The sequence below is a fragment of the Podarcis gaigeae genome (genome assembly GCF_964106915.1).
Source record: "Podarcis gaigeae genome assembly, chromosome: 14".
In the NCBI taxonomy this organism is placed as follows: Eukaryota; Metazoa; Chordata; class Lepidosauria; order Squamata; family Lacertidae; genus Podarcis; species Podarcis gaigeae.
Genome location: NC_139690.1, coordinates 8,376,519 through 8,401,891, shown reverse-complemented (window position 1 = coordinate 8,401,891; position 25,373 = coordinate 8,376,519). Strand labels below are relative to the sequence as shown.

General features: G+C 40.2%; 1 protein-coding gene across 16 annotated transcripts in view; it reads right to left on the bottom strand.

The window, feature by feature from the left end:
* Positions 1-25,373, bottom strand: part of NEO1 (neogenin 1) — a 105,189-nt gene that overhangs the window by 11,972 nt on the left and 67,844 nt on the right. For 5 of the 16 annotated variants that reach the window (XM_083712422.1, XM_083712423.1, XM_083712433.1 and 2 more), the window contains exons 12-25: positions 24,603-24,652; positions 23,501-23,645; positions 20,457-20,567; positions 18,849-19,043; positions 18,297-18,392; positions 15,664-15,887; positions 15,244-15,382; positions 13,644-13,751; positions 10,826-11,020; positions 10,233-10,265; positions 5,811-5,879; positions 4,574-4,718; positions 3,972-4,210; positions 3,403-3,495 (exon numbers count right to left, since the gene is read on the bottom strand). In XM_083712422.1, coding sequence (XP_083568548.1) covers positions 3,403-3,495; positions 3,972-4,210; positions 4,574-4,718; positions 5,811-5,879; positions 10,233-10,265; positions 10,826-11,020; positions 13,644-13,751; positions 15,244-15,382; positions 15,664-15,887; positions 18,297-18,392; positions 18,849-19,043; positions 20,457-20,567; positions 23,501-23,645; positions 24,603-24,652 — 1,842 coding nt within the window. The remainder of the gene's footprint in view (positions 1-3,402; positions 3,496-3,971; positions 4,211-4,573; positions 4,719-5,810; positions 5,880-10,232; positions 10,266-10,825; positions 11,021-13,643; positions 13,752-15,243; positions 15,383-15,663; positions 15,888-18,296; positions 18,393-18,848; positions 19,044-20,456; positions 20,568-23,500; positions 23,646-24,602; positions 24,653-25,373) is intronic. The other 11 variants (XM_083712432.1, XM_083712425.1, XM_083712436.1 and 8 more) reach the window with 3 other exon arrangements.

The following is a 25,373-nucleotide window of genomic DNA, read 5'->3' as shown; positions in this document are numbered from 1 at the left end:
ATGTAATTCACACTGAATATTCTGGGTGGTTTACAGCAACCCCACAATGTTGTTCGGAGTATTAGACCCCTACTGCATGTTGTGTTTAAGCTGAGAGATGACAACTCCTCTGCAGTGTTACCCAGTGTTTTTATCTGAACTTTGCAGACTGGACTGGGTGGGTAGCATACAACAAACCCACAGTGTGGATCACTGTTACACCTAAAGAGAAGGTTGAGGGACTGTGCTGAAAAACACTTTATGGCATCCCTGCAATGTCTATTAATAGTGTAAGTCAGAAGTTGGGCTGAAGCTGATTTGGATTCACAGTAAAAATAAAGGCCTATTACATCTCATGTAGCCCAGGCCAAACCGAGCACGTATTTGCATGTTGAAGACTTAAGTACCACTGACTTGCATTCAGAATGAAATACACTTCAAATTTGTTCAAAATTTATATATTAAAAAATTGCCAGACTCAGGTAATGCATGGACACCAGGAATACACTGCAATGTTTTTCTGAGGGGCTCTGCTTAATGCTTAACTATGGCAAAGTTATGTTTTCATATTATCTAAGCAGAAGAGTTACACAGTACAAAAACAGTAAACAGAAATGCAAATAAAAACCAAATCCAACAGCAACAGACCACCATGGTAAAGGAAAACTGAAAACAGGAAAACTTAATTTTACACTGGATGCTCTACATACAAATGTTTCTACATAGTGGTGGTGAATAACACATTAACTTTTTCACAGCTGCCAAGACTTCTGAAATAGATTTTTAGGTCAAAGTGACTAATTGTGGGCACATTATTTCACAGTAGTTCATTTGTTCCAAATGTTGTTGTTTCCTAAAGGGCTGTTGATGTCTCCAACCTTTCCTCTTTTTTTTCCTTTTTTTTTAGTATTCCGACAACACTACCCTGAGGGACCGGACCACCATCTTTCCCCTTTGCTTTCTTCTTCTTGTCTTGTGATCTTTATTGTCTATATGCCTCTGTTCACCTTACCCAGCACATGGCTTATCTATACTTACCTTTTGCCCCACTATTTCTAGGCAATGGTCTGCACTTTAAAGCTTGATGTTGCAGCGCCCCCCCCCCTTTTGTTTGCTTCAAGACTTTCCCCATGAAAACCCACTTTGTAAAACTGAATGAGAACAAACGGCTATTCGGGTTTATTGTGGATTCAGTTTGCTCTGATTCAGCTTTAAAGAGCAGGTTTTTGCAGAGAAAGCCTCGCCACGGCAATGGCAGCAGAAGTGGCGGCAGCCTGCGAGGCCTTGTCATGCTGACGGCAGTGGTGGTGGCCCGTAACGCCTTGCGGCAGTGGCAAAAGCAGCGACAGCCTGCATGGTCTTCTCATGGCGGTGGAGGTAGCAGCTTGTGAGGCCTTGTCGTGGTGGCAGGAGACGGTGGCAGAAGCAGAGGTGGCTGCCACAGCTTTTGCCACAGCCTCCCACTACCACCACTTGCAGGCCGCCACTTCTTGCCACCACGGTGAGGCCTCACAAGCCCCACTGCTTGTGTCACCATAATGCCTCACAGGCTGCCACTATTATTGCCGTCACCTCCTGTTGCCACCGCAAGGCTTCGCAGGATGTGGCTACCTCCATCACCTCCTGTTACTGCTACGAGTCCCCACGGGCCTCTGCGGCAAGGACTCCCAGGCCACCGCCGCTTCTGATGCCAAAGCCTATTGCCACTGCAAGTCCTTGCAGGCCAATGCTGTTACAGCAGCCAGTTCCTGCCACCACTGCAAGGCCTTGCAGTCCAATGCCGCTGCCGTCATTCCCTGTCGCTGCCACGAGTCCTTGAGGGCCACCACTACTACTGTACCTTCCTCCCATTGCTGCCACAAGTCCTTGCAGGCCACCACTACTGCTGTCACTCTCTGTCACTGCTGCGAGGACTTGCAGGGCGCTACTGTTTGTGCTGCCACCATGAGGGCTTGCACTCTGCCCCCACTACTGCTGCCATGTTCTATTGCCACCACGAGGCCTCGCACGCCACTGCTACTGCCGTCACTCCCTGTCACCACAGTGAGGCATTGCAGACTGTCACTGCCGCGCGGCCTTGCAAGCCGCTGCCATTACTGCTGCCACTTTTTTTCGCCACTGCAAGGCCTCGCAGGCCACCACCACTACTGCTGCTCCCTCCCATCGCTGCCACGAGTCCTCACAGGCCACTCCTGCTACTGCCGTCACTATCACCGTTGCAAGGCCTTGCAGGCTGCCACCGCTACTGCCGCAAGCTCCCGCCACTGCTGTGTGGCCTCGCAAGTTGCCACTGATTGTTCCACCACCACAAACACATACTGTGGTCATGGCAAGCTGCTTCTGCCACTGCTGCTTCTGCCTCCTAGAAGGTCTGCTTGCAGCCTGACAGTCCCAGATTATTTGTATGCACTTTGACTCATCACCATACTTTGGATTGTCCTGACGGTCACCATTTGGTAGGCAAGCCCCAAACCTAAAGTCCTGTTGGGATGCATTCTGGCTTGCCTGCTGATGAAACTGAGTGTGTGATGATTGATAATATTGTCATTTATCCGTTTTAGACCCCTAAGTAGTAGCAGTTGCCATGACATTGTCCTGTTCTGCTCTGTATAGTTCCATCCTTATTTCAGACATTGTGGTAGATTGCAATGTTTAGCTGGTGATATTGTGAAGTTTAGCTGCTGATAACATTGAAATGTTTAGCTGGTAAGTTATTGCGATATTGAAAACCAGTTATCGCCTAGTCCTTACACACATTGTGATTTGCGATATATTGCCAGCTCAAATATTATGAAATAATTATCACGACGTGAACTTCAAACCGGTTTTGGATGATATATCCCCCAGCCCTAATAAGTGGTGGTCATTTGACAACATTAGTTGGCCAACATAAAGCAAATCTGACCTTAAAGACAGTGCAGAACTATAAGGACTACAAATACCTTAAATATAGTGGAGAAATGCTGCCACTTTCTGCTTAGTTTGTGCTTTTCTTAAAGCGCTTCAAAGTATTATGAAAAATACAACAACCCAGCCAGAAGTACCTGTCTTTCTGAAATAAATTTTAAATAGATTGTGGGCTTAACATTAAATTTACAAAAATTAAAAAGCAGAAAATATAAAATGTGTACTATTTTGCCAAAAGGCTATTTAGCACTCCTATCAGGTTGGCATCCAAATACTACTTTGGCATGGAAATACTGCAAGATTCAGTTCTGCCAGTTCTCTATTTATAATCTTGATATTCTTTCCATAATTGTTATAATAATGCTAATGTTTTTTCTTCTAAACTTTCCTAGCATTTATTTCAAGTAGAAACAAGATTTTGTGCACATTCATCACCCTACTCCCAGCAATACGGGATGGAATGTGAAATGTTTGACTCAATGAAGCTTGGTGAGAAATAACTAAAGTTAGACTTACGCTGAGGTGGTTGAGAATCAAATGGCATCATCATTTTTGGTCTCATTCCCCTTCTTCCTGCAAGTGTGGACATGCTATCCTCTGACTCATGCCCTAGAAAAAGAATGTATGCATCTATAAACATTTATGTCCATCATCTTTATATCAGATCATTAAGCAGGAAAGGGAAACAAGTGTTTCATACACACTCATTCTGATTACCAGGAGACTCTATTCTTAAGAACACTTTATAGTCTTCCTTTCTAGAAACGTCATTCAAAGAGAATAGGGGCAGGGTTTGGTGCTGTAAAACCAAAATAAATTCTCACAATAGATTTTTAAGTGATGCAAATAATGCTATTAGCGGAAATGCTATGCTGTATATTATGGGTTCCATTTTCTCACTGATTTACATGCAAATTGTAATAAATATAAACCAAAGTGCAGCTACTACAACTTAGTCAATTGGCAAGTACTTAAACAATTACGAATCTCGACAAAACCCACTCTTTGCAATCTACAGGCCACAATAGTCTAAGGATAATGAATAAATAGGATAATGAATAAACTTAGCATGATACTAAGCCCACCTCTGTATGAGTTCCGTCTTTGGTGGATATTGCTGTCCATGGAGTTGTCAACTGGCGTAATGTCTTGGGAATTCCGAGGGATTGGGGTGTCTGTCATGATTGGATTAGGATCTGGAGATTTATCAATGGGTTTCAGCTCCAGTCTTTCATGGTGAATCCAAAGGTCAGGGGGTTTGACATCCTTAGAATTTCCTTTGTATTTATGTGACCCATTCACAGATTTGCATGCAGCTCGCTTCCTTTGAAAGCCGTAAGAAAAATATTAGTGTATTCACAGGCTGGCATAAAACTACTATGTTTCTTATTCAGGTTACCTGACACACGCTTCAGTTTTCTGTGCAAGCAATTTTATTCTAGACACATCATGTATGTTATATTCTGATTCTATACTTGTATCCAAAAGGTGGAGGGTGGGGGCATGTATGATCCTTTCTTCTCCAACACCAAGCCAACAATTATTTGAGGTTTCCTCATTTATTTTACCAGACTACTAAAATCATGTCTATTTAATATTCACGTTATTGAACCCAAGCAAAATCAATGACCGCTAATTAAATCTATGCCCCTAAAAGATAGAACAAGTTGTTGCCAAAGCATCTTACTTTTTCTGGTGAGAGGTGGTGCGGCGTGTGCAGAAGACCGCAACAATTACCACCACAACAATGGTGATCACTCCCACAGACACTATTATTACCAACAGCATATTGTATTCCAAAGGAGAAGGGCTTCCATGAGGGCTGTTACTGCCTAAAGAGGAAAACAAACATTATTTAATTATACATGGCAATGTCTTGGGAGTTTTGAATCTAAGGCAAGGATGAGGAATCTGTGGCCCTACAGATATTGTTCGAAGTCCCAGTGGCCTCATGGGGAAGGGGGCAGAGGGGTGGTCGTTCCGGGCGCAGTTTTTGGGAGGGCACATTTTGCTCCTCACACTACCCTGGAAGCCCCAGGCCACATTGCAAGGCTGACTGGGATCGGATGGTTAGATCCCAGCCTCACAGAGCCATGCAGGGCTGCCAGGGCAGAAAGACAAGCAAAGGAGCACCTACTCTTCTGCCAGCCTCTGCTGCAGCACATGAGAAGAAATAGCACTCTCTTTCTTCAGTTGCTTCCCCGTGTAAATGTGGGCGAGGAAAAGCAATCTGCTTCCATCCTGACCACACTGGGGTGGGGAGAGGAAAGAAGCAGTGCATTTAACAACAATGGAGTAAGGATGGAGGAAAGACAGAGTCACTGCACTTTCCACCCACTCCTTCACCACCAGCCAGCAGCATCCAGCAACATTGCCATTACACACCCCACTGGGCCCTTGCAACACTGGAAGCCACATTTCCAAGTGAGCTGGTGATGCTCTTGGGTTACACGGGGGCTGCCAGGGTGGTGTAAGTGCACCATGAAGCAGTGGCATGGATGACAAGGGCTGGAATGGTGGGACAGGCTCCCTCTGCCCCACCCCCCTGCATGTGCACGCATGAGCCCCGGGTGGCAGTAGCACATGCTAGGCCCTTGTAAAGTCCCATGGCTAGTGTAAACAATGATGGAAGTTTGGAATGCAACATTTTGAGGACCACATGTTAGCCACCTTACATCTAAGAGAACAGTCCCTGCATAAAGAGATTGTCTTGCTTCTGATAAAAGATTGGACATTATAACTTGTACTGAACAAAAGAACATGCTGTACTGTAGAGGTCACTTGTACTGCCAGGAATACTAGAGTGATTGTTTACAACGTAACCCTCTCATACATGGTTGTAAAGATGCTTTAACTTTTCATTGAACATGTTATGTTATGTTATGATTTCCTTTCAACACCTTAGTCAGCAGAATTCTACTTACCACTCATAGGTGTTTTATAGTCTGGCCCAACATCCACTGGCCGATTTCCTTTTCCTGCAGACCCCAATGCTAGAAAACAAAATTGAAGCTGTGTCAAGCTACTTGCAGTTTATGCCTTATCTGTCTTTTTAAATCATAACTATTGTTTTTATACGGACAAGAACATATCCTATACAGAAACACACATAGAAACAGTCCAGGAAGATTGCAGGACTTTTCTAGAAGTGTCTATCCAACTATCTCAAGAACAGCTAGAACAACATTCATGCAAAAGGTATGTATGTATGCATACACACAAAACTATAGAATAATCTGGTATCTTCTGTGAAGAAACAAACAAGCCACAGTATTCTAGTAATGTCAGAACCCCCTAGTACTTAAGAGTTACATATGACCTGAATGGCTGAACTTCATAGGGGATGGAAATTAATCAATCAATTAATCAACCAAATACTTCTATCATGTCCCTCCTTACTTGGTTTTGTTCAAAGCTAAAAAGGTAAAGGTAAAAGGTAAAAGGTCCCTGGATGGTTAAGTCCAGTCAAAGGTAACTACGGGGTGCAGCGCTCATCTCGCTTCAGGCTGAGGGAGACAGCATTTGTCTGCAGACAGCTTTCTGGATCATGTGGCCAGCATGACTAAACCGCTTCTGGTGCAACGGAACACTGTGATGGAAGCCAGAGCGCACAGAAACACAGTTTACCTTCCTGTCGCAGTGGTACCTATCTGTCTACTTACACTGGTGTGCTTTCAAACTGAAAGGTTGGCAGAAGCTGGGAAAGAGCAATGCGAGCTCACCCGTTGCACGGATTTCAACCGCCAAGTGGTTTAGACCACAGTGCCACCCGTGTCATACCCCATATCTAACCTTTATTCATAAGTGAGTGGCTCCAGTCCTGATTACTTCAGTTGCCCTTTTCTGAACCGTTTCCAGCTCTATATTTTCCTATCAGACTGTACATATTATTCCAAGTGTTCAAACCAGAGATTTGTAGAAAAGCATTATGAAACTAGCATTTTTATTCTTTATTTCTTACCTAATGATCCCCAAAATAGGAAATCAACCTTTTCACAGCTACCACACATGGGGTCAGCTTTTTCAGAGCTGAATATCTCTTCCCTAACCAGTCAGAGAGCTCAGACCCCACTAGCATATATGGGAAGCTGGAATTCTCTTGTCCCAAAGTGCACTCCTGCTCCTCTGTAGTTTTACACTTATACAGATTTTGATAGTGTTACACACAGTTTATATAAGCTTGCATCTTAAAATTACATTCATAATTTTTAAAGTTTCTATAAATTGCTGTTAAAATAGTACTGTCTTAACTTCTTTAAAAGGGAAGAAACACACTAGATAAATACAGAGTTAACAGATAAAAGTTAAAAGAAGACGAGAAAGAGATCTTGCCGGTCTGTAAGCCAAATAAACACATGGATGGAATGTTTCAAAGAGTACTTTTTGACATTCCTTTATATTCACAAAGAAACTTAAAATATACACATTCTGGCATTGCTAAAAGGTAACTTACGACTACATTTACCTTTGAGCAAGCCTCACTGAACTCATTTGGACTTATTCTAAGAAGACATGTATAAGATCAAGCTGTTAGAAATAAATTTAATGTAGTTCCAATTTGATATTCAAAGGTAATGTTTTAGAAAAAAGGAACCATAGCTTTTCTGTTAACGGCTTCCAATGGTCAGACTTGCTTGCTGCCAATAACTGTTTACCCAGCAGTGAGGGGTTGGGGACAGACAGCTTTCTTGAGTGCTTCTGAATATGGAGATTCCACCAACTGTGCTAAAGGCACAAGTCATGTCATGTAGCTTTTACTTTTGTTCCCATAATCCTATACACAGAATATACACTTGCTGGTGTTTTGTAATACCCAATGATTTTTAGCGAATAAATCTGATTGACTGAATTACTGGTGCATTTCCAGAGATCCATGGCATTAAAGCCTCCACCACTGCAGGTTCTACCTTTTAGCAATGACTCAGTAAATATGATATGTACCAGCATAGCCAATAAGAGCACATTAGCCATTAGGGTCACCTTATGGCTGACACAAATGCATATGCTACATAGCATGTGGGAATAAACGTGCATGAGCACAAAAGACACATTATGAAGTCACTGAAATGTTCCATGATCCATATACAAACATAAATTAGTGAACACTTTAAAAGTATGGACAAAAGAAGGCAAAAAAGAAGTACCGTCTTTACTCAAATATAATGCTCACCTTTTCTGGTCTAATTATGTTGCAAAAATTAAGGTGTGCATTAGATTTGATGGCACATTTACATTCCCCAGCAAATACTTTTTTTGTTTTGTTTCAAGGTTCTGAAAACTGAGGTGTGCATTAGCCTAGAGTAAATATGGTAGTCAATTTTCAGGAATGGAGAATTTAAAGAATGGAGAAGCCACACAATTCTGCCTATTTTTCTTTCCACTCTCATACAAAGTTAACCTCCACTCAACTAAATTGATATGGAGCCAGGTGAAAAATTCCATCATACCACTACTATTCTCACTTCCACTGCTGTTGAGACCATAATTCTAGGGGCCTGTGTTGACCTCCTATAAGATGGATTCTGTTCATGGGCCATCAGTTGCCAGTCCCTACCATGCTAAATGTGGGTGCCTCTCTGGTCTGTGGCCTGAATGAAGCCTCCCAGGCCTTTCATGAAGTTGAATCCCTCATCAGCTTGGTTCTATGACGTCCTCAAGTACATTTGCTTGGCTGAAACATGTCCTTGAACCATGACAATACCTTTTGCATGCCTGGATGGAACACGGTGAGATATGGGGAAGATGTGGAAATCTCTGGCTCTGCATGGCTGGAATATCACCTATTAATGGTAGGAGCCACACTCATTGTTCTGCTCCTTCCCACCACTGGTATGTGGCACCCAGTCGGTTGCTCATAAGGAATGCAACCCAAAGGTTTAAAAAGATTACTCAACTGTGTTTTAGGAAAAAGACAGTAAGGCCGACTATTTTTCCCCTCAGGGTGTGTGATGTAGTAGCAGATGTTCTTCCTTCTATAAGTCACAAAAACACTTCAATGATATCTACTACCACTCCAGTAACCAAATAGCATGTGAGCACATGTGTCAGGGAACTGCAGGCAGCGAGGGAGGAAAGAATTAGAGGATAGAGGGAACGATCGCCACTGCTCAGTACTGAGTCCTCCTCAGAAGACAGAGAAGAGGATAGTGAGTCTGGGGAGGAAGGGGTGCTTCAGAGAGAGGGGGATCCATGTCACAGGGGAAAACGGAAGGGTGGCTGCCGGGAGTGTTTCTCTGCTAAGTGCAGCAACGCATGCAGCTGGCTAGCTGACAACATGGCTCCCTCATTTTTCACACCACCTATGAAGCCTATAGGTTAAACTGCAAAATGCAGTTTTTAGCAAGAGGAAGACCATCTTGTGACACACATTGCCTTAAAGTGCCTCTTTGGCCACTACCCAATCAAGACAGGCTGAGATATAAACCTCTTTGTAATTAACCCCTTATGCCTGTGTGGTTCTCAAACTCCTCTCTGATTTGCAGACACAGATAAGCAAGCAGCTTAGTAAAATGCAGACTCCTCTGTCAGTAGTGTGTTATGCATGAGTATAATACTGCAGACAATCTAACACAGTATTTCCCAACCTTGGGCCTTCAGATGTTTTTGGCCTACAACTCCCATCATCCCTAGCTAGCAAGACCAGTGGTTAGGGATGATGGGAATTGTAGTTCAAAAACAGCTGGAGGCCCAAGGTTGGGAAACACTGATCTAACATATGTGGGGTGCATAGAGCCATAACAAAAAGTGTAAGCTGCAGTATGTATTTCCTCAATGAGGAGAACTAATGAAACTGAAGAACTGAAGGTTGATGCATTTAATTGTCAATTCCATATTTTAATACATACTTGGGGATAATTTGTTCAGGGTTCACCATTACGTTCATTCAACTGATTTTTTATAAAGATGAGAAACAAACATGCACAAAAGTCATATTGAAAAGTGGGGAAGGGCCCACATGACCTCACAGAGAGATAGCTAACCAATGTCCAGCCCACATCAGCTGTCAACAATAAAAACAGGCTTTCCCCAGAATGAATTCTTAAGATGTGGTGTGTGTGTTTTCATACTGGGCTCACCACTCAAATTATGTACATGGAGCGCAGCTGCTTTGAGCATGCATTTGCATACATGGTGCCATTCATGGATGCATCCATCTTGCACTACCTAACGGAAGAGTTTACATTCCAAACACACTATGCAAATAAAGTATTTACAGCATTTCAAACTTTAAATTCTGCAAGAGCTTGTTTTTTGGCATTTAACAGTTGAAATGCTGTTAGAAGAAAGAAAGACAATAGCACTTGCATGAAAGGAAATGACACAAAGAAATATGCCCATTGGTTTACCTTGATCATTAGACATTTTATCTGAAGATTCAGCTACCAGGACAAGCACAGGGAAGAAGCAAACAAGAGAAAGATAACTAAATCTAAAGGAGTGACAAAAATTTCACTGGCACAGAAGTAGCAATCTCTATAAATGGGAAATTAAATAATTGCTACTACTACAGCTTACTTTACAGAAGACCCTCCCCACACCACGCCTATTCAGCTCTTGTTCATAAATTACAATGAGAAATGCTCATATCCCATATGAATATTAGAAATGTTCAGATGAGCAGTTTGACAGCATATCTCCCCGAGTACGAGACCCTTACGATCATCCAGACATTTGCAATGAACTCATTTGCACCATACAGTATACATTCAAACAACTCTGCTATAGGTGGGAACATACAGTAAACTGTGTACTCAAAAATACTGTCCCGTTCACAAGACACAACTAATGACAGCAACTGGAACATTTACATTTTCAGGCTGGCAGGTACTGATTCACTGAACCAGACAGGCCCCACCCATGAAAAATGCATTTAAAAATTTGTCTGCATTTCCCGTTTTCTGCTCCCAGAGAACATATTCAGTTAACACTATCAACCTACCTTTAGGTGTTCTGAACTGCACTGCCTCTGACATAGGACCCATGCCTTTGGAGTTACGGGCCTGAATTTTGAAATAATATGCTGTGTCAAGTGTTAACTCTTGAATCTGGTGGGTCAATCTATTTCCCACTACTGGCTCAATGACCCAATCGTGTATTTCGGCGTTGACATCTGTACTATAGTAAATGATGTATCCTGCACAATAAACAAAATAAGATAATGAATTATGAAGACACGTTTCCAAGGGCTCTGAGCTATTTGGGAACGTTAGATATAATGAATAGATACTTGAAACAACTAGACAAACCCATACTTCTTAAGTGTCCTTGTAATTCTTTCTCAATGAAGACACAGAAGCAACTGAGTAGTTTATTACACCCCTATTCATACAATTCTTCCCCTGCAGCATCATGAGTACCACCACTGTATTCTTCCCCAATATTCCAGGTTCTAAATCATGTGGGGACTCTTCAAGGAGAAAAGGCTCCCTGCCACAGACATTCAGCCTCTGACACGAGGGGGCCTACAGGTACCCAACAGCCGTGTAAGAAAGTGAGATGTCTGCAGACTTGTTTCTTTTTTGCTTCTTGTGCAATGGTAATCACATATACGTGGTTAAGAATGACTGAACAGGGCTTACAACTACAATAGAAGGGAAATCACTAATTGAGAAAGCAATTAGTAATTGCTAAGGAACTGCTACAAAGCTAAAATACTACACTTCATAAATCTTTGGGGATAATCCAAATTGACTGTAAAGGAATATGGATTGTTCTATTGGTTTGGTATCAGACTTCCAGGTTTTCCACAGAAGGCCAGTTCCTACAGATACTAAGTGATAATTTTTGTGAGTTGTGAAAGTTCCAAACAGCTCCACTAGATGGTATGCTTGAAATTGAAATCCCTCACCCACATATTACACTATTCACATAATGACTTGCATAGCTAAAGAAAAATTGCAGAAAACAATCCACACTCAGAAAATATATTTTTGAGTTAATTGGGTTGTTGTTTATGCATAGTGGAACAAGTCACATGTAGATCATTTGCCCCTGAGAGTGCACTTTGAAACATGCTGGGTTATTATTCACAAAATTAATTACCATTGCAAAATCATTGCTTAAGGCCTCTCTCTCTCTTCCTTCACTATTCTGTTTTGTGCTACCCACTACTCTCTCCTGCTATGTTTGTAACAGGAAGCAGCTTAGATGGTTTGAGTAAAGGAAATATTTTGTTAAAAATAAAGAATCATTTAGCAGCAAGGAAAGCTATTTTAATGTTAAAAGCCCAGTCGGTTTAGTGAGACACATCAAGCTACATAACTCTTTCCCAGGAAAAATCATAAATACAAATATGTCCCCTAATCATGACATACAAAAAGGAAGGACTCTCTGGGCCACCCCACATCCTGAAGGTGGGACTGAAAAAGAACAGAAAATCTCACTAAAGTTCTTAAGTTTTAAGAGAATCCCATATGAAACTACTTATTGGGGACATAGGACAATGATACAAGTGGGGATTTCTTAGCTTGGGGATGATTTGATGACTGGACCATTTTTTAAATAACAGCAGCATTCCTGCTTAAAATTAGAACAAATTGAATAAGCAGAAAATTGTGCATTCAGCTCCTTTTGCGATGGGTTTCAGCTTTATAACGCAAATCTTAAAACGTATTCCACCAGAGGGCAGACCTTTCACATAATTATGCTGAATATAAATTCAGTATTACCCTATTTCCAAGCCTGATTAGTTCAACTGAAGACAGACACTGTAGGAGATGCCAGGCCTGGCAATATTCTGTAGGTCTGAACTAATAGTAGAGCCATGTGCAAAAGACTGTGTATTGGGGGAGGACAGAAGGAAAGAAGTGAAATCCCCCACCCATTTCCTTCAAGCCCTGCCTCAGCCTCAGAGGCTTGAGGGACTTAGATGCACCTTTTTCCTCAAGCTGATGTGAAGTATGTCAGTAGCACATGGAAGTATAGTGACACTAGCCCTGGATTCATGAAGAAGATAGTGGAACTGGCTCAGAACCAGCCTGACCTGACCTCTCGTCTTTCTCTTCTGCTGCTGCATGCAGTTGCATGAAGGTGATTAGAAGCGAAGGAAGAATCTGCTAGCCCACCCTAACTACTCTGCTTAAGCTAGTCATTTCATGCATGTGCTTCTAGCCTGAATTTGATTCCAATACTTTAATATACAATTTTATACACTTCTCATTCATATTTGGCACCTTGATATTATATACACAGTAAATAAAATAAAGAGGAAATGGACCTAATTGTTAAAATTCAGTCAATTCATCTTGGAACATTAAAACAGTATGCAGTTAATTAAAAACACACACCACAATTTTCTTCAATCTGAAAGAACATAGATAACTAAGCATTCTAATCATTGTTTCCAACCCTTTAAAAGGATTTCTTTCTTTTTTTAGTAACTTTTATTTTTCTTTAAACAAATGCAGATAAATATAAACAACCAAAATTACAAAAGAAAAATCCTTAATAATAATAATAATGGAAAAGGCTAAAAAAACTACAAAGTACATGACATAGAACATAAGCCATTATGGGAAAGAAAAAAGAAAAAGGAAAGAAGAAGGCGAAGGAAGGGAAAAAAGGGGGGAAGGGCGGGAAATGAACCAAAACACAAGAAGGTTCATCTATTGTACGCTTCCTTCAAGGTCACAACAGATCCTTATTCTTATCAATTCTCTCTATCCACATTCCATAGAACCCCTCATCTTGATGTCATCCTATATATATAACCTGAATGGCAGCACAAATATACTAAACTGTCCCAAATAAAATTTCACCTGTAATTTTGCCATTGGCTTCAGATGGTGGCTGCCAGTTGACTATGATGGTTCGGGGTTTTCCTTCTTTGCTCACTACTGTCACATCCTTTGGGGGAGAAGTTGGAACTGCAATAATGATATTTAAATTAAACACATATTGTGGTATCAGTTTTATTCTTCTAAGCAGTCTTTGTCAAAGATTGCTATATTCAACTACAAAAATAAGCTACTAACTTGCAGCGATAAATTTTTTTCTACTGAAGAAGCAACATCAGTACTAAGGATTTCAAAATATTCTTTCTATTTGGAGTATCTTGGAAGAGCAGCATATGCCTTCAGAGGATTTCGGTGAGCTCCCTCCTCACCATCAACCTTTCCTGCCATGCCATCCAACAGCAAACCTTATGAATCTCTAGGTACGAAGCTTAAATGTGAACTCCTCTCTCCAACTGAATTCATAATAATGTCAATGAATCATATGGAACAGTGATGTTTATAGAGGATCAATACCCTCTAGAGGGAATATATTAAAATTCAAGTTCTCACTCCTTAATGATTTGTTAAATATGCATTTGACTTAATCAAATATTTCAAAAAGTATGAAAAATATTCAGTTTTACTTTTCTCAGGTATAATTAAAGTTGTATGATTTAGTTTTCTTGACTCGAATCTCATTTCAAATGAGATTTGCACAAAAGACAGATACCCAAAACTGAACACTGCACAATTTCAAAGCACTTCTTCTGGCATTGAACCAAGAATTTAAAAAATGGTATAACACAATTAAGTTATTCTGTATCCACTGTTAATAAAAATTTGACCGAGCATAAAGCATAGTGCTTCTGACTTTAAATTATCTTCAGTGGTTTAGTTTCGTTTTAAAGGAGTGTTCTGCTACCCTGTGCTTCATTTTGGATTATTTATACTTTTACAGGAATGGTCTGAAGTTTTATGTGAACTGTCCTATGAAGGTGGCATAGGAATTCTTACATTTTAAAAAAGAAACAAAACTCCACAAGGTTGTTCTCTTCTGTGAAGCTAGAGTTTTTCTGCATGCCTTAAAACATTTTCTATATTTAGAGGCAATCATCTGTTTTTATTTCTAACCACAATAAAAGATAAATATCGTAAAGAAAATAAACAGACAAGATGATGAAGAGATGAGTTTGAATGTGTACAGACACATTTCATGCCATTTGACTACTGAAACTGCCAGAACTTCAAATATCTCTATTTTAGCAAATAACATTAAAATGAAAGAAGCTTGGCACTTATGGATGCTTCAAGGATCAGATCAGAGCTTTTCTCATCTCTTACTTGCTCAATAATTAAATTATTTCCCCTATTCTCATTAATTATTAACCTTCATGTTATTTATTAGCAGCTACTATTAAGACATAATTTGTATGTATGAAATGTTTTGTGGTTCTGTACGTGATAAACCTATTTCATTGTATATAAATTCTCTCTTTAGTTCAAAGAACTTTAAGAATCTTCCCACACCGGAAATAATTCAACAGTACACAATAATCAGCATAGCATTTACATTTAAGAAACCAGCAATGATTCATCTGAAAAAAATATGTCAACTAATTTAGAAATGGCTCAACAATATCACCTAATTCAAAGGTAGTTCCATGTGCAGTCATACTCCAAGTACTTGATCTTCGGCCTTTAGTCACCATCACTGAGAACTCATACAAAGTGTTCGGTTTTAAGCCAGTTACTAAGAAGCTTAAAGTGGTGGTATTTGCAGTCTAAGAGAAAGCAAAGGGTCACAAAATGAGACACACTCTATTAAATATCCTGACTATGACAACAGTCTCTAGCATGATCTCATCCATATATCTCTATTCTCACAATATTAACAGCATTAATACAAATAATTTCTAAGGCAGTTTTGAATTTCCATTTTTGTCCATTATTTAGGCATCAACTTTCCATTTATCTTGATAGCTCATAGAAACACATGTTCAGGAATTTTTGTTAGTTTTAAATTTGGTTTGGCAAGTACCTTTGGACTCCACCTTTTGGTTACCTTGTATTTCGTGTTTGCAGGAATATTCGTCTTCCAGCGTACTGTGTAGTAACGGGCATCCGAGACCTTCTGGTTCTTTGGCAGAGAGTTGTCTGCCCAGGTGATTCGAATGGTGTCATGGCTCAGTATGGAAGCCTGAACTCCCACAGGTGGCATCATGGGGGAGGGATCTGGCACTGGAGTGTACGGAGCATTAACAACAAATAAATCAACCTCAGAAGTGTCTAGGGAATTGATGGGTAAAAGTAGGGTATTACAATAAAAAAAGAAAGAAGGTGGCATTATATGTGAATAGAAACAAAAGGGGGAAATGCAGGGTAATACGATGAAATGAAAGGTGAGAAATGGAGAAAAAGAGAGAAAAGCCAGAGTTAATAGGCAACACAAGACCAGCATAAAAAGTTTTCAGTGATTATTTTGATTCCTCCCTAAAACACATGCCATAAGCAGAGTAGGCAAAGTTCGACACCTAAGAAGATTGCTCCAAAAGTAAAAGATCACTGAATTTAAATTTTAATATCCATTTGAAACTGGTTACTAATTAAGATACTCAGCGTTAGCTGCATTAAAGCACTATTTCATCCCATCTCTAAAAAGAGGGTGGAAGAACAAGGTAGAATTAGGATCAAATGGGGACAAGCTCATCTTCCAGACAGTATTAGTGGGGAGGGGGGGACTGCTTGTGTTCAAGTTCACAGTAATTCACAAAACAGCAATATAAAAACACTTAAGATCTAGGAAACATGTTCAGCAACAAGAAAGGGAGTTCTTACCTTGGATTTTGTTTGTGAATCCAGATGAGGACATTCTTGTGATAGGAATGACACCTCCCTGGTGGTGACAGGCAGGATCCTAGACAAACTTCTGCCTCCTCTCCAGGGGGAGGTACCATCTCCCTCACCAGATCAACTGGCAGGGCAGATATGACCCCCACAGCTTAAACAAGCCCACTCAAACATGCAGTCAACAAAGAAAACATTGGGAATCTGGGAATCTCTTCTCCAGAGGGAAAGGCAGGAGGCATGGGTGAGCATCTGATGCCACTCATCCCTCTCTGCTCCCGCTGGTGAGTAACTGACCCCCCCCCCGACCCATTGCCTTGGATCCAGACCCTGCAGAGATAGAAATGTCAAGAGTCCAAAAGTTCACTCCCAGCAGACTCCTGCAGGGGCACAGCTGCTGAGGGGGGAGAAGTCATCAAAGAAATAAAAAAGGTCAGGGCCCCTCACACCGTGAGAAAACGTGCCCACCAACCTGTCTCTGCTGAGAGTAAGAGAAGGGGAACAATGAGCCCAACAGCCCCAATACTGAGGGAGACCCTCTACAAAAACTGAGGAAAAAACACCAAATATGAATACAGCACAAGGGGCAGAAAAAAATTAAATGACAAAAAAAAAAAAAAAACAGAAGGGAAAACCCCCACTCCTGAGCGCTCCTGTCGAAACAGTTTATCAATGGGACCCAATTAACAGCTGCTGAACCTCTTCAAAATGCATGTGGCTGAGGCCACCAAAATTATGCAGAGAATGAGTGATCTGGCTAGCGGGAATAGCTGGAATGCCTGACAGAAAAGGTGGGACCAAACCGGACAATCCGTCAGGGGATGGTCAGCTAGAAAGCCCAGACAGACAAGAGTAGGAAGCTGCAAAACACAGCCCCTTCCAAGCATTCACAGAGAAAGAGCAGTCACAGATTGCTCTGAAAATGATATTCCCACCTAACTAGTTTATTGGTGGGGTAAGCAAAGACCTCCATTCTACTCCACCACAGCCAGAAACTGCTTTACAGAAATTTGGCCAACTGGCCACAGTACAAGAAAAGAAAAAAAAACACTCCATGAGAACTTATCAGGCCCAAACCTTTACCAACCACAGGCAGTGCCAATCTGATGAGGGAGATTACTTCTCCCCACTGGAGTGGAGGCAGAAGGCCTTGTAGGACACTGACTGTCACCACCAGGGGTTAGTGTCATCCCTATCAGAGGAATGTCTTCCATTTGGATCCAGAAAAATGCCCAAGGTTCTCTTTTGATGAATTCTGCCAAGCGACATGCTAGAAACTGACATTAGTCACAGGTGGAAAGTATCACAGGGGTTATTAGATTATTCTGCTTAAAGGCTAAAGTCAGCATATTCATAAGCAGTTTAACTCTAGATACTTATTATTCTGAATACCTATTTAATATAACAAGTATTTTAGAGAGAGTTAGAATAAGTGCACACAATACATGATGGTACAGCAGTGTTCCATTGGTGTTTTCTGCAGTAATGTGGACAACATACCCATCACATGTCAATGTATGTCTATAGATGTTCAAAAGGTACAAGCATACATGTATGGATGTATTTGTGATTAGAAGATTGCAAAGTGAGAAATTCTGCATTAAAATATTGCATGAAAACAATGTAAACAAATGCATATAATTTGTGCATTGGTCAACATTAACGTTTGACAGGAGCTCTTATAATGTAAATCCAAGGACTTGGACCAAACGTAAAATGGTTTGTGATTTAATATATTATTTACATAAAAATAATAAACCACAAACTGTAATACATTAAAGCAGCATCAATATCAAGATTCAAGGCTGCTCGTTTTGAGTTACAACAAAATAGGCAAGCATTATCTTTTACCTGTATAAGCCCTAGTCACTGCACTCTCATACAGCGGAATTCCTTCTCCAACGTTGTTATAGGCTTTTAAAGTTATGACATAATGGGAGCTGGGATCTAAAGAAAAAGAAAAAAGAATATTATTTGATACTACAAATTCTTAGTTATTTCTTCAATTGATGGTAAAATAGTTTCAGCCATACTTGGCAACTGAAAAAAATGAATCACGAGAGTATAAAATGAAAGTATTTTATTTCTTTCAGGTGTCAACTGCTGTTCTAGGGAAATATACATCCACTGTTGTTTTGAAAATCAGAATGAACCCTTTACACATAAAAAAGACCCAGATAAACTTAGCTATATTAATTCTGGCCTCATAACTAATCAATGCTAAAAACATGCCCTATAATATATTTACTTTTTTATTGTTTTTGGACACCCTTAGTGTGGATGGAGGCAGCAAAATCAGGTGACAGAAAGTCAGTACTCTCAACACATACATTGCCTTTATACTTTTACTCAGAAAAATATCAAAGAAAAATGTAGTCATCAGTATTACTGTATTTCCCTTACCCAAATTCTCAATAGTGTAATATCGTTGCTTATAATCCACCTTGATGGTCTGTGCATGGGGGCTACCCACACCATACCCTATAGCATAACCTCTGACCACAATGTTCTGGTTTTCAGGTGGAGTCCAGCTCACAACAATACTAGTTACAAGTGGACGGACATGTAGGGAACTTGGAACTTCTGGAACACGAGATTCTATAATAAAGAAAGAACATTATTTAACTATATTAAACATTAAATGTGAAGCTTTTTATTAGCTTGTTAAGCAGTAATATTGAGTTCCTAGGCTTCTTCAACAATTTGAATATTTAAGGATTCAACAGAGCAAGAAAAAATAGCACAAAACCCCTGTTGTGGCCACTAGATAGTGCTAGCTGTGTATTGTATTGTATTGTATTGTATTGTATTGTATTGTATTGTATTGTATTGTATTGTATTGTACCCACTGTGTATTGTACAATATTTTCCAGGTCAAAATTAATTTTGAGGGGAATTGAAAAGGCCTTCAGAAACCCTCCATGGTCTTTTACATATTTCACATCTGTTAGCAAACCCAGTCAGAGATCCTGTAGTGAATGTGAAATGTCATTTAGGAAAACAAAGCCATCAGTGCAGTGTGGACACAACCCTATTTGCTAAGGCGCTACAACAGCCTGTCTTGTAGTTCTGCACTGGCAACTTCATTGCTCACCAGTGCAAAACTTTCTCAACAGTCTTCTTCCAGTTGTTTCACTGAAAATAATGCATTGTGGGTGGATAAGAATCTGCGCAATGGGGTGAGCTCCTGTTGCTCTGTCCCAGATTCTGCCAACCTAGTAGTTCAAAAGCATACCAGTGCGAGTAGATAAATAGGTACCGCTGCGGCGGGAATGTAAATGGATAACAGAAATATACAAATATAGATGTGTGGCCATTCTGTATTACTTTCAATGGGATGTGCAATTCCATACACTTTCTGAACTGGCTGCCTATAGGCTATTGAGCCAAATTCAAGGTAAAACTATTGGTATATGAAGCCCTGAACAGCTGAAACCAGCTTACTCAAGGGATTGCCATGCACCATATATACCTGCTCAATTGTTATGTTCAGCTGGAAAGGTAGGGTGCCACTTGATATTTGCCTTGATTCTATGAGTGTTTAGTATGTTTGAAATGAGGCTGTGGAACATATGCATGTTAATATTATGCAGGCACAATCAGTACTTTGCTTCAAATGCCAAATCAAGACGTATAGCTCAACAATTCCCTATTGTGTTTAGTTTGTCCAGATGTTGACTAAGTATTCCTATGCTGTTTTCTGGATGTGCTATATGCACTGCCTAGATACTTTGTTTAGTATGTGGTATATAAGCCTATAAATAAATAAGTAAATATACAAAAAAACCAAACTGCTGCAATCAAATTAAAATGCATGTCAGCCTAGTTTTCTCAGCAACAGGGATATGTTCCCCTCTCTCTTCCTGCTCTACCCCACCCCCAATTCTCTATGCAAATACTTTTCATTTCTGGCAAAGGGGGGGGGGAGAAATCTACACATTTCTCTCTGTGCATGCACTGTTAAAACACATTTTTAATAGTAACATTAATGACGCATCTTTTTATCCATACCATCAAGATCACTTTCAAATGTTTCTGCTGACACCCAATCAGTAGGTAGTCCTGTACCATTGACCGTTAAAGCAGCCACCCGGAAGCTGTACTCTGTTCCTCGTTCCAGACCTGATACAAAAAAAATCAGCATTATGAAAATATAACTCCCACAGTGAATATGATGCCATTACTTCCAATTAAAATATCAACAATTCATCCAACCTGATAGTTAAATAGCTTATTAAAATGAAACTAAGTAAGTGCCTAAATGAATATCCTATATAGTTGTTTTTTCGATGATATAATTTAGGTCAACTGTGACACAGATCTAGGAAGCTAAGTGTTTTACAATTTGGCCTTTCACCTCTTGGACTACTCAAGCATAACCTGAGGCTATGCATGGAAATCAACAATACTTGCAGTAGGACTCCAACTGATTCAATCAACACAGATTATCTGTCAGTTTGTGACAGGATTGACACATTACATTGACCTTCCCTGTAAGGCAACAGCAAAAGAGCATGTGGGCTACTTGTTTATGGCAAATTGGAAGACTTTGTTTTCAGAGGGTTTACTCATATTTTATATGCAGAATAGGAACCCATTGTATGTCCTCTTCAAAGAGTACTTAATCCAAGTAAAAAATAAAGAGAGTTGATACCCAACCCATTCACATCATCATCAACCGCCTTAAATAAACCAGATTCCCATCATTTTAAATAATGCTACTCCTCCATGTATGTGAGCACTTATATTATTATTATTTTTACATTTATATCCTGCCTTTTCTTCATCATGCAATTCAAAGTGCCATATATGTGGCTCCTGGGTGGTCACCATCCAGGCACTGACCAGACTCAAACCTGCTTAGCTTCAGGAATGTGATGGCTGAATGTGCCTTCATGCTATACCCTGGGACTAAGTTGGTTGGACACAGAGGTCAGCTCAGCTTCACTGAACTGGTTAAAACAAGTCTTGTTAGAAGGGGCTTTCTAAATTACTTAATGGAACATTTTACACTTCTGAAAAATGGGAGTTAATTTATGTGTCTTTTAAAAACATATTTGCCTTATTTATTTATTTGCCTCTCCATAACCAAGAGTTTAAGTTGGTTCACAACAATTCAACCAATAAAATCCAAATGAACAAAAAAATTACTAAAAATTGAGTAATGGCAAATACAGTTAATTACGAATTAAATGCACAGGAAAATAAACTTAATTTGGCATCTAAGATAGTTAAAAGGTAAAGGTAAAGGTACCCCTGCCCGTACGGGCCAGTCTTGACAGACTCTGGGGTTGTGCGCCCATCTCACTTAAGAGGCCAGGGGCCAGCGCTGTCCGGAGACACTTCCGGGTCACGTGGCCAGCGTGACATTGCTGCTCTGGCGAGCCAGAGCTGCACACGGAAACGCCGTTTACCTTCCCGCTGGTAAGCGGTCCCTATTTATCTACTTGCACCCGGAGGTGCTTTCGAACTGCTAGGTTGGCAGGCGCTAAGATAGTTAAGTTGGTGCCAAATGGATAGTTATAGGAGTATTATTATTATTATTATTAATTAAATTTCTATACTACCTTTCAGCGAAGGATCATTGGGCGATTTACAATATATAAAAAACAAAAATACGTAACATAGTAACCAACAAAAGCAAGCATTCCAAAACAAGGACCACATCCAACTCATCAGTGGCCAGACACCAATCCAGAACTTGCATGGTCTCATCAAACTCCAATGACAAGGAGAAATAGAACTGGGCATCATCTGCATATTGATAGCACAGGTTAGAAGGACATTCCTAGCTCAGTTGGGTTCCACTTCTGGGTCTGGGAAGACAGGGCCGAAGAGAAGAAGTGGGAACTACCCACTAATACAGGCAAAATGAACCAACTACAGTAAACACACAAACTACCGCAAGGCAACCAAGACAACAGTGAATAAAAGGACAAGGGTTATCAGCAGTGCCTGCAAAGCCACTTTTACTTGCTCCTCACCTAATACCATATATGACATCAGGTATAGGAGAGATGGGAGTGACTTGATAAAAACAGCATAGTGGGTCAAATAGTGGGCTTAATCACACTTGTGGGCTGGAAGTTCCCCATTTTTGCTTTATTCCCAAGATTATTTTTGGCCTTCCATAAAATGCAGTCAACTCTTGGTGTTTTGGAAGCACTGCACAAGGTGCTTTGCAAGCCATCTGCTCAGCACTTCCCAACAGCCAACCACAGGACAATGCTACCTCTGCAGTTTTGTTGGTTTGTTTACGAAAGAGCCCCACTTGAGATTTGGAAGTGGCTACATGACTCTCTGTTCACACCTTTTATGAGGCAGTACAAAATTAATACCTGATCCTTGATTTGAGGCAACCTTTTGCCGTGCATCCTCTTTAACAGTTAAAGGGAGTCTCTCTGATGGCACACTTCCAGTACCTATTAATTGACTGGTGCGTAAAGTAGGCGTTCAAAGAAGGATGGTCTAGCCAAAGATCCAAACATGATTGGTGAGCATAGCGGCTTCTTCCTTCTTTATAGTATCAGCTGACTGAAAGGTGTGTAGTAAAGTTGGTCCGGGGGGGCGGGGGATTTTGATAGATTCAATTCCTCACCCCTTAAATAAAGGATGCTGCAGGATGGGGAATCATCTCACACCCTACAAGTAAGGCACTTTCAGTGCTCACGTCATTTATCCCAGTTGGTATCCATCCTGCATCACTGGTGGTTTTTTTTTTCAAAACGGTGGTGGTTTTAGTTACCAAAATTGGTTAATCTTACAGGATGCTTATAATATTATAATTATGTCCCTTTCAACAGTTATGCTATTGTTGTTTATATGTTTATGATTCTTCTGAGATTTTAAAAGTAACAACAACAACAACAACATACAATATCACTGATAAAGACTATACTCTTTAGCAGTGGTATTGTACTGTGCCTGTACAACTCTCAGAAAAGATCTCTTTGCCCATCCTTACTATGAGAAGCACATGCTAAATAGCCTTGCTTGAATAAAGAACCTGTAATTAGCTGACTCTACTTTTAGATGAAGAATGCATGCCTACTCACCTTCAATTAGCTGTGAAAGTTGTGTCCCAACAATACTCTCAGTCACATCGCTTTTGCGAGTCACTTTTCGGTAACGGATCTTATAGCCAGTAATTTGCCCATTGTGTGTTCCTGCAGGAGGGGGCTGCCAATGCATCATAATGCTCTGTGGGAAGTTAAAAGGCAGTATAAATCATGTTCTTTGCATTAAACTATGCTAATTCTCATGCTTCATCAATCTCCATTAGACTGGTTCAGGAAACAATTTATATGTAATCTGCAATATTGTGTGCAAACTTACATAACACCTTAGGCATTAAAATGATGTATCTCGAAGCAGCTCTGCAGTTCAGACTGCAGAGAACAGTATTTGATTTTTATACCCTCACATCTTAGGAATTAAGTAGCAGACCATGAACAATTTGCAGGCACTAGTATATGTCAAATCTGAATTATATTTCTCTTCCATACCAAATAATCTCCAAAAGATACTCTGAAATATTGGAAATACTTGTATTCACTGTTTCTGAAGCAAAGAATTGCTTAACCAGCAGCACACTGAATAGAAGACACTACTAGATAATACCTGTTCCAGTGTTAAGCATGCAAACTGAAATTTTGCCCAAAACATTCAAAAAATGTAGATGACCAAAGGAACCAGTTGATACATAGAAACAAAAAAATTGTTACTGCTCATAGGCTCAGCATTTGGGCTAAGAAAAACAGGCAACTCAGGATGATAAAGATCTATGATCTGGTTCACACACAACATTAAGTAAAACTATGAAAATTACATCTGCTTCACTCTTCCCATGGTCCTGCTGCTGCTGTACTAGTAAGAACTAAGCCATGGTTTGGGCTTAGAATTTTCTGTAAACCCAGGCACGGTTTGTGTCATTCCAAACAAACCAGAAACTGTAGCCAAGGTTTGTTCTAAGCCAAAAAGAATAATAATGTGCACACACCATCATGCTTGCTTGTTCATCCAAACCATAATTTGTAAATTGAGCTAATACATGGGGAATTGTCATGTGGAGAGTCCCCTTGGAAACCAAGTGCTAGAGGATCTGAGCTACTTCTATTCTTCAAGTATATCTACAGAAACAAACTGAGAGTATCTTACCTTGGAGTTTTGCACTTCCAGAGTTAGATTTTGGGGCGCAGCACTGGGAACTAGAAACATTAAAGTAAGTTATTCAAGAGTGAGTGTCAAAATAAACTATATACATGAATTAAGTTATGTATAATTTATGATATTCTATATTGTCTCTCCATATTTATGGGATTTTCAGTAACAGACTACATATTTTACAGCATGAACTTGTCCTTGCACTGTACAGTATATAACCATCAAAGAGTAAACACTCAATAATGGACTGAGAACCAGTAGTTTGCTTACAGGGAACCAGAAAGGTCTGGGCCTCACCAATTTGTGGACAGGAACTATTTGCGGATTCTATATAAATTCTGTGAGCAACTAGACAGGAAGGATATATATTTCATAAAGAGAACAATTTCTTTAAAGTCTACAAAAATGGCTATTGATATAATATACATACTCTGAAATACAGCAACATTAGTTTCTGATAGCCAGAGAATATTCCTCCAAAAAAATTGAAAGCATATTTCATTCTTAGACTTGACAGAGTCAACTTTTACCTTATCCACACACAAAAAAAGGTTTACTCGACATCAGAAAAGCACACCATGAGATATGGTTCTAGGCCAGTCAGAGCAGTTACTCATGTAGAGAGGTAATACAGTCTCTATGGAGGACAGGACATTCTTTTGCATTGCCGCACTGGGCATGGTTGAATAATCCAGCTGCACCCTATTCAGAATTACTGTGTATCTGTGGAGGCTGACTGGAAGGCAGCTAGGCCAGGGCAGGGAA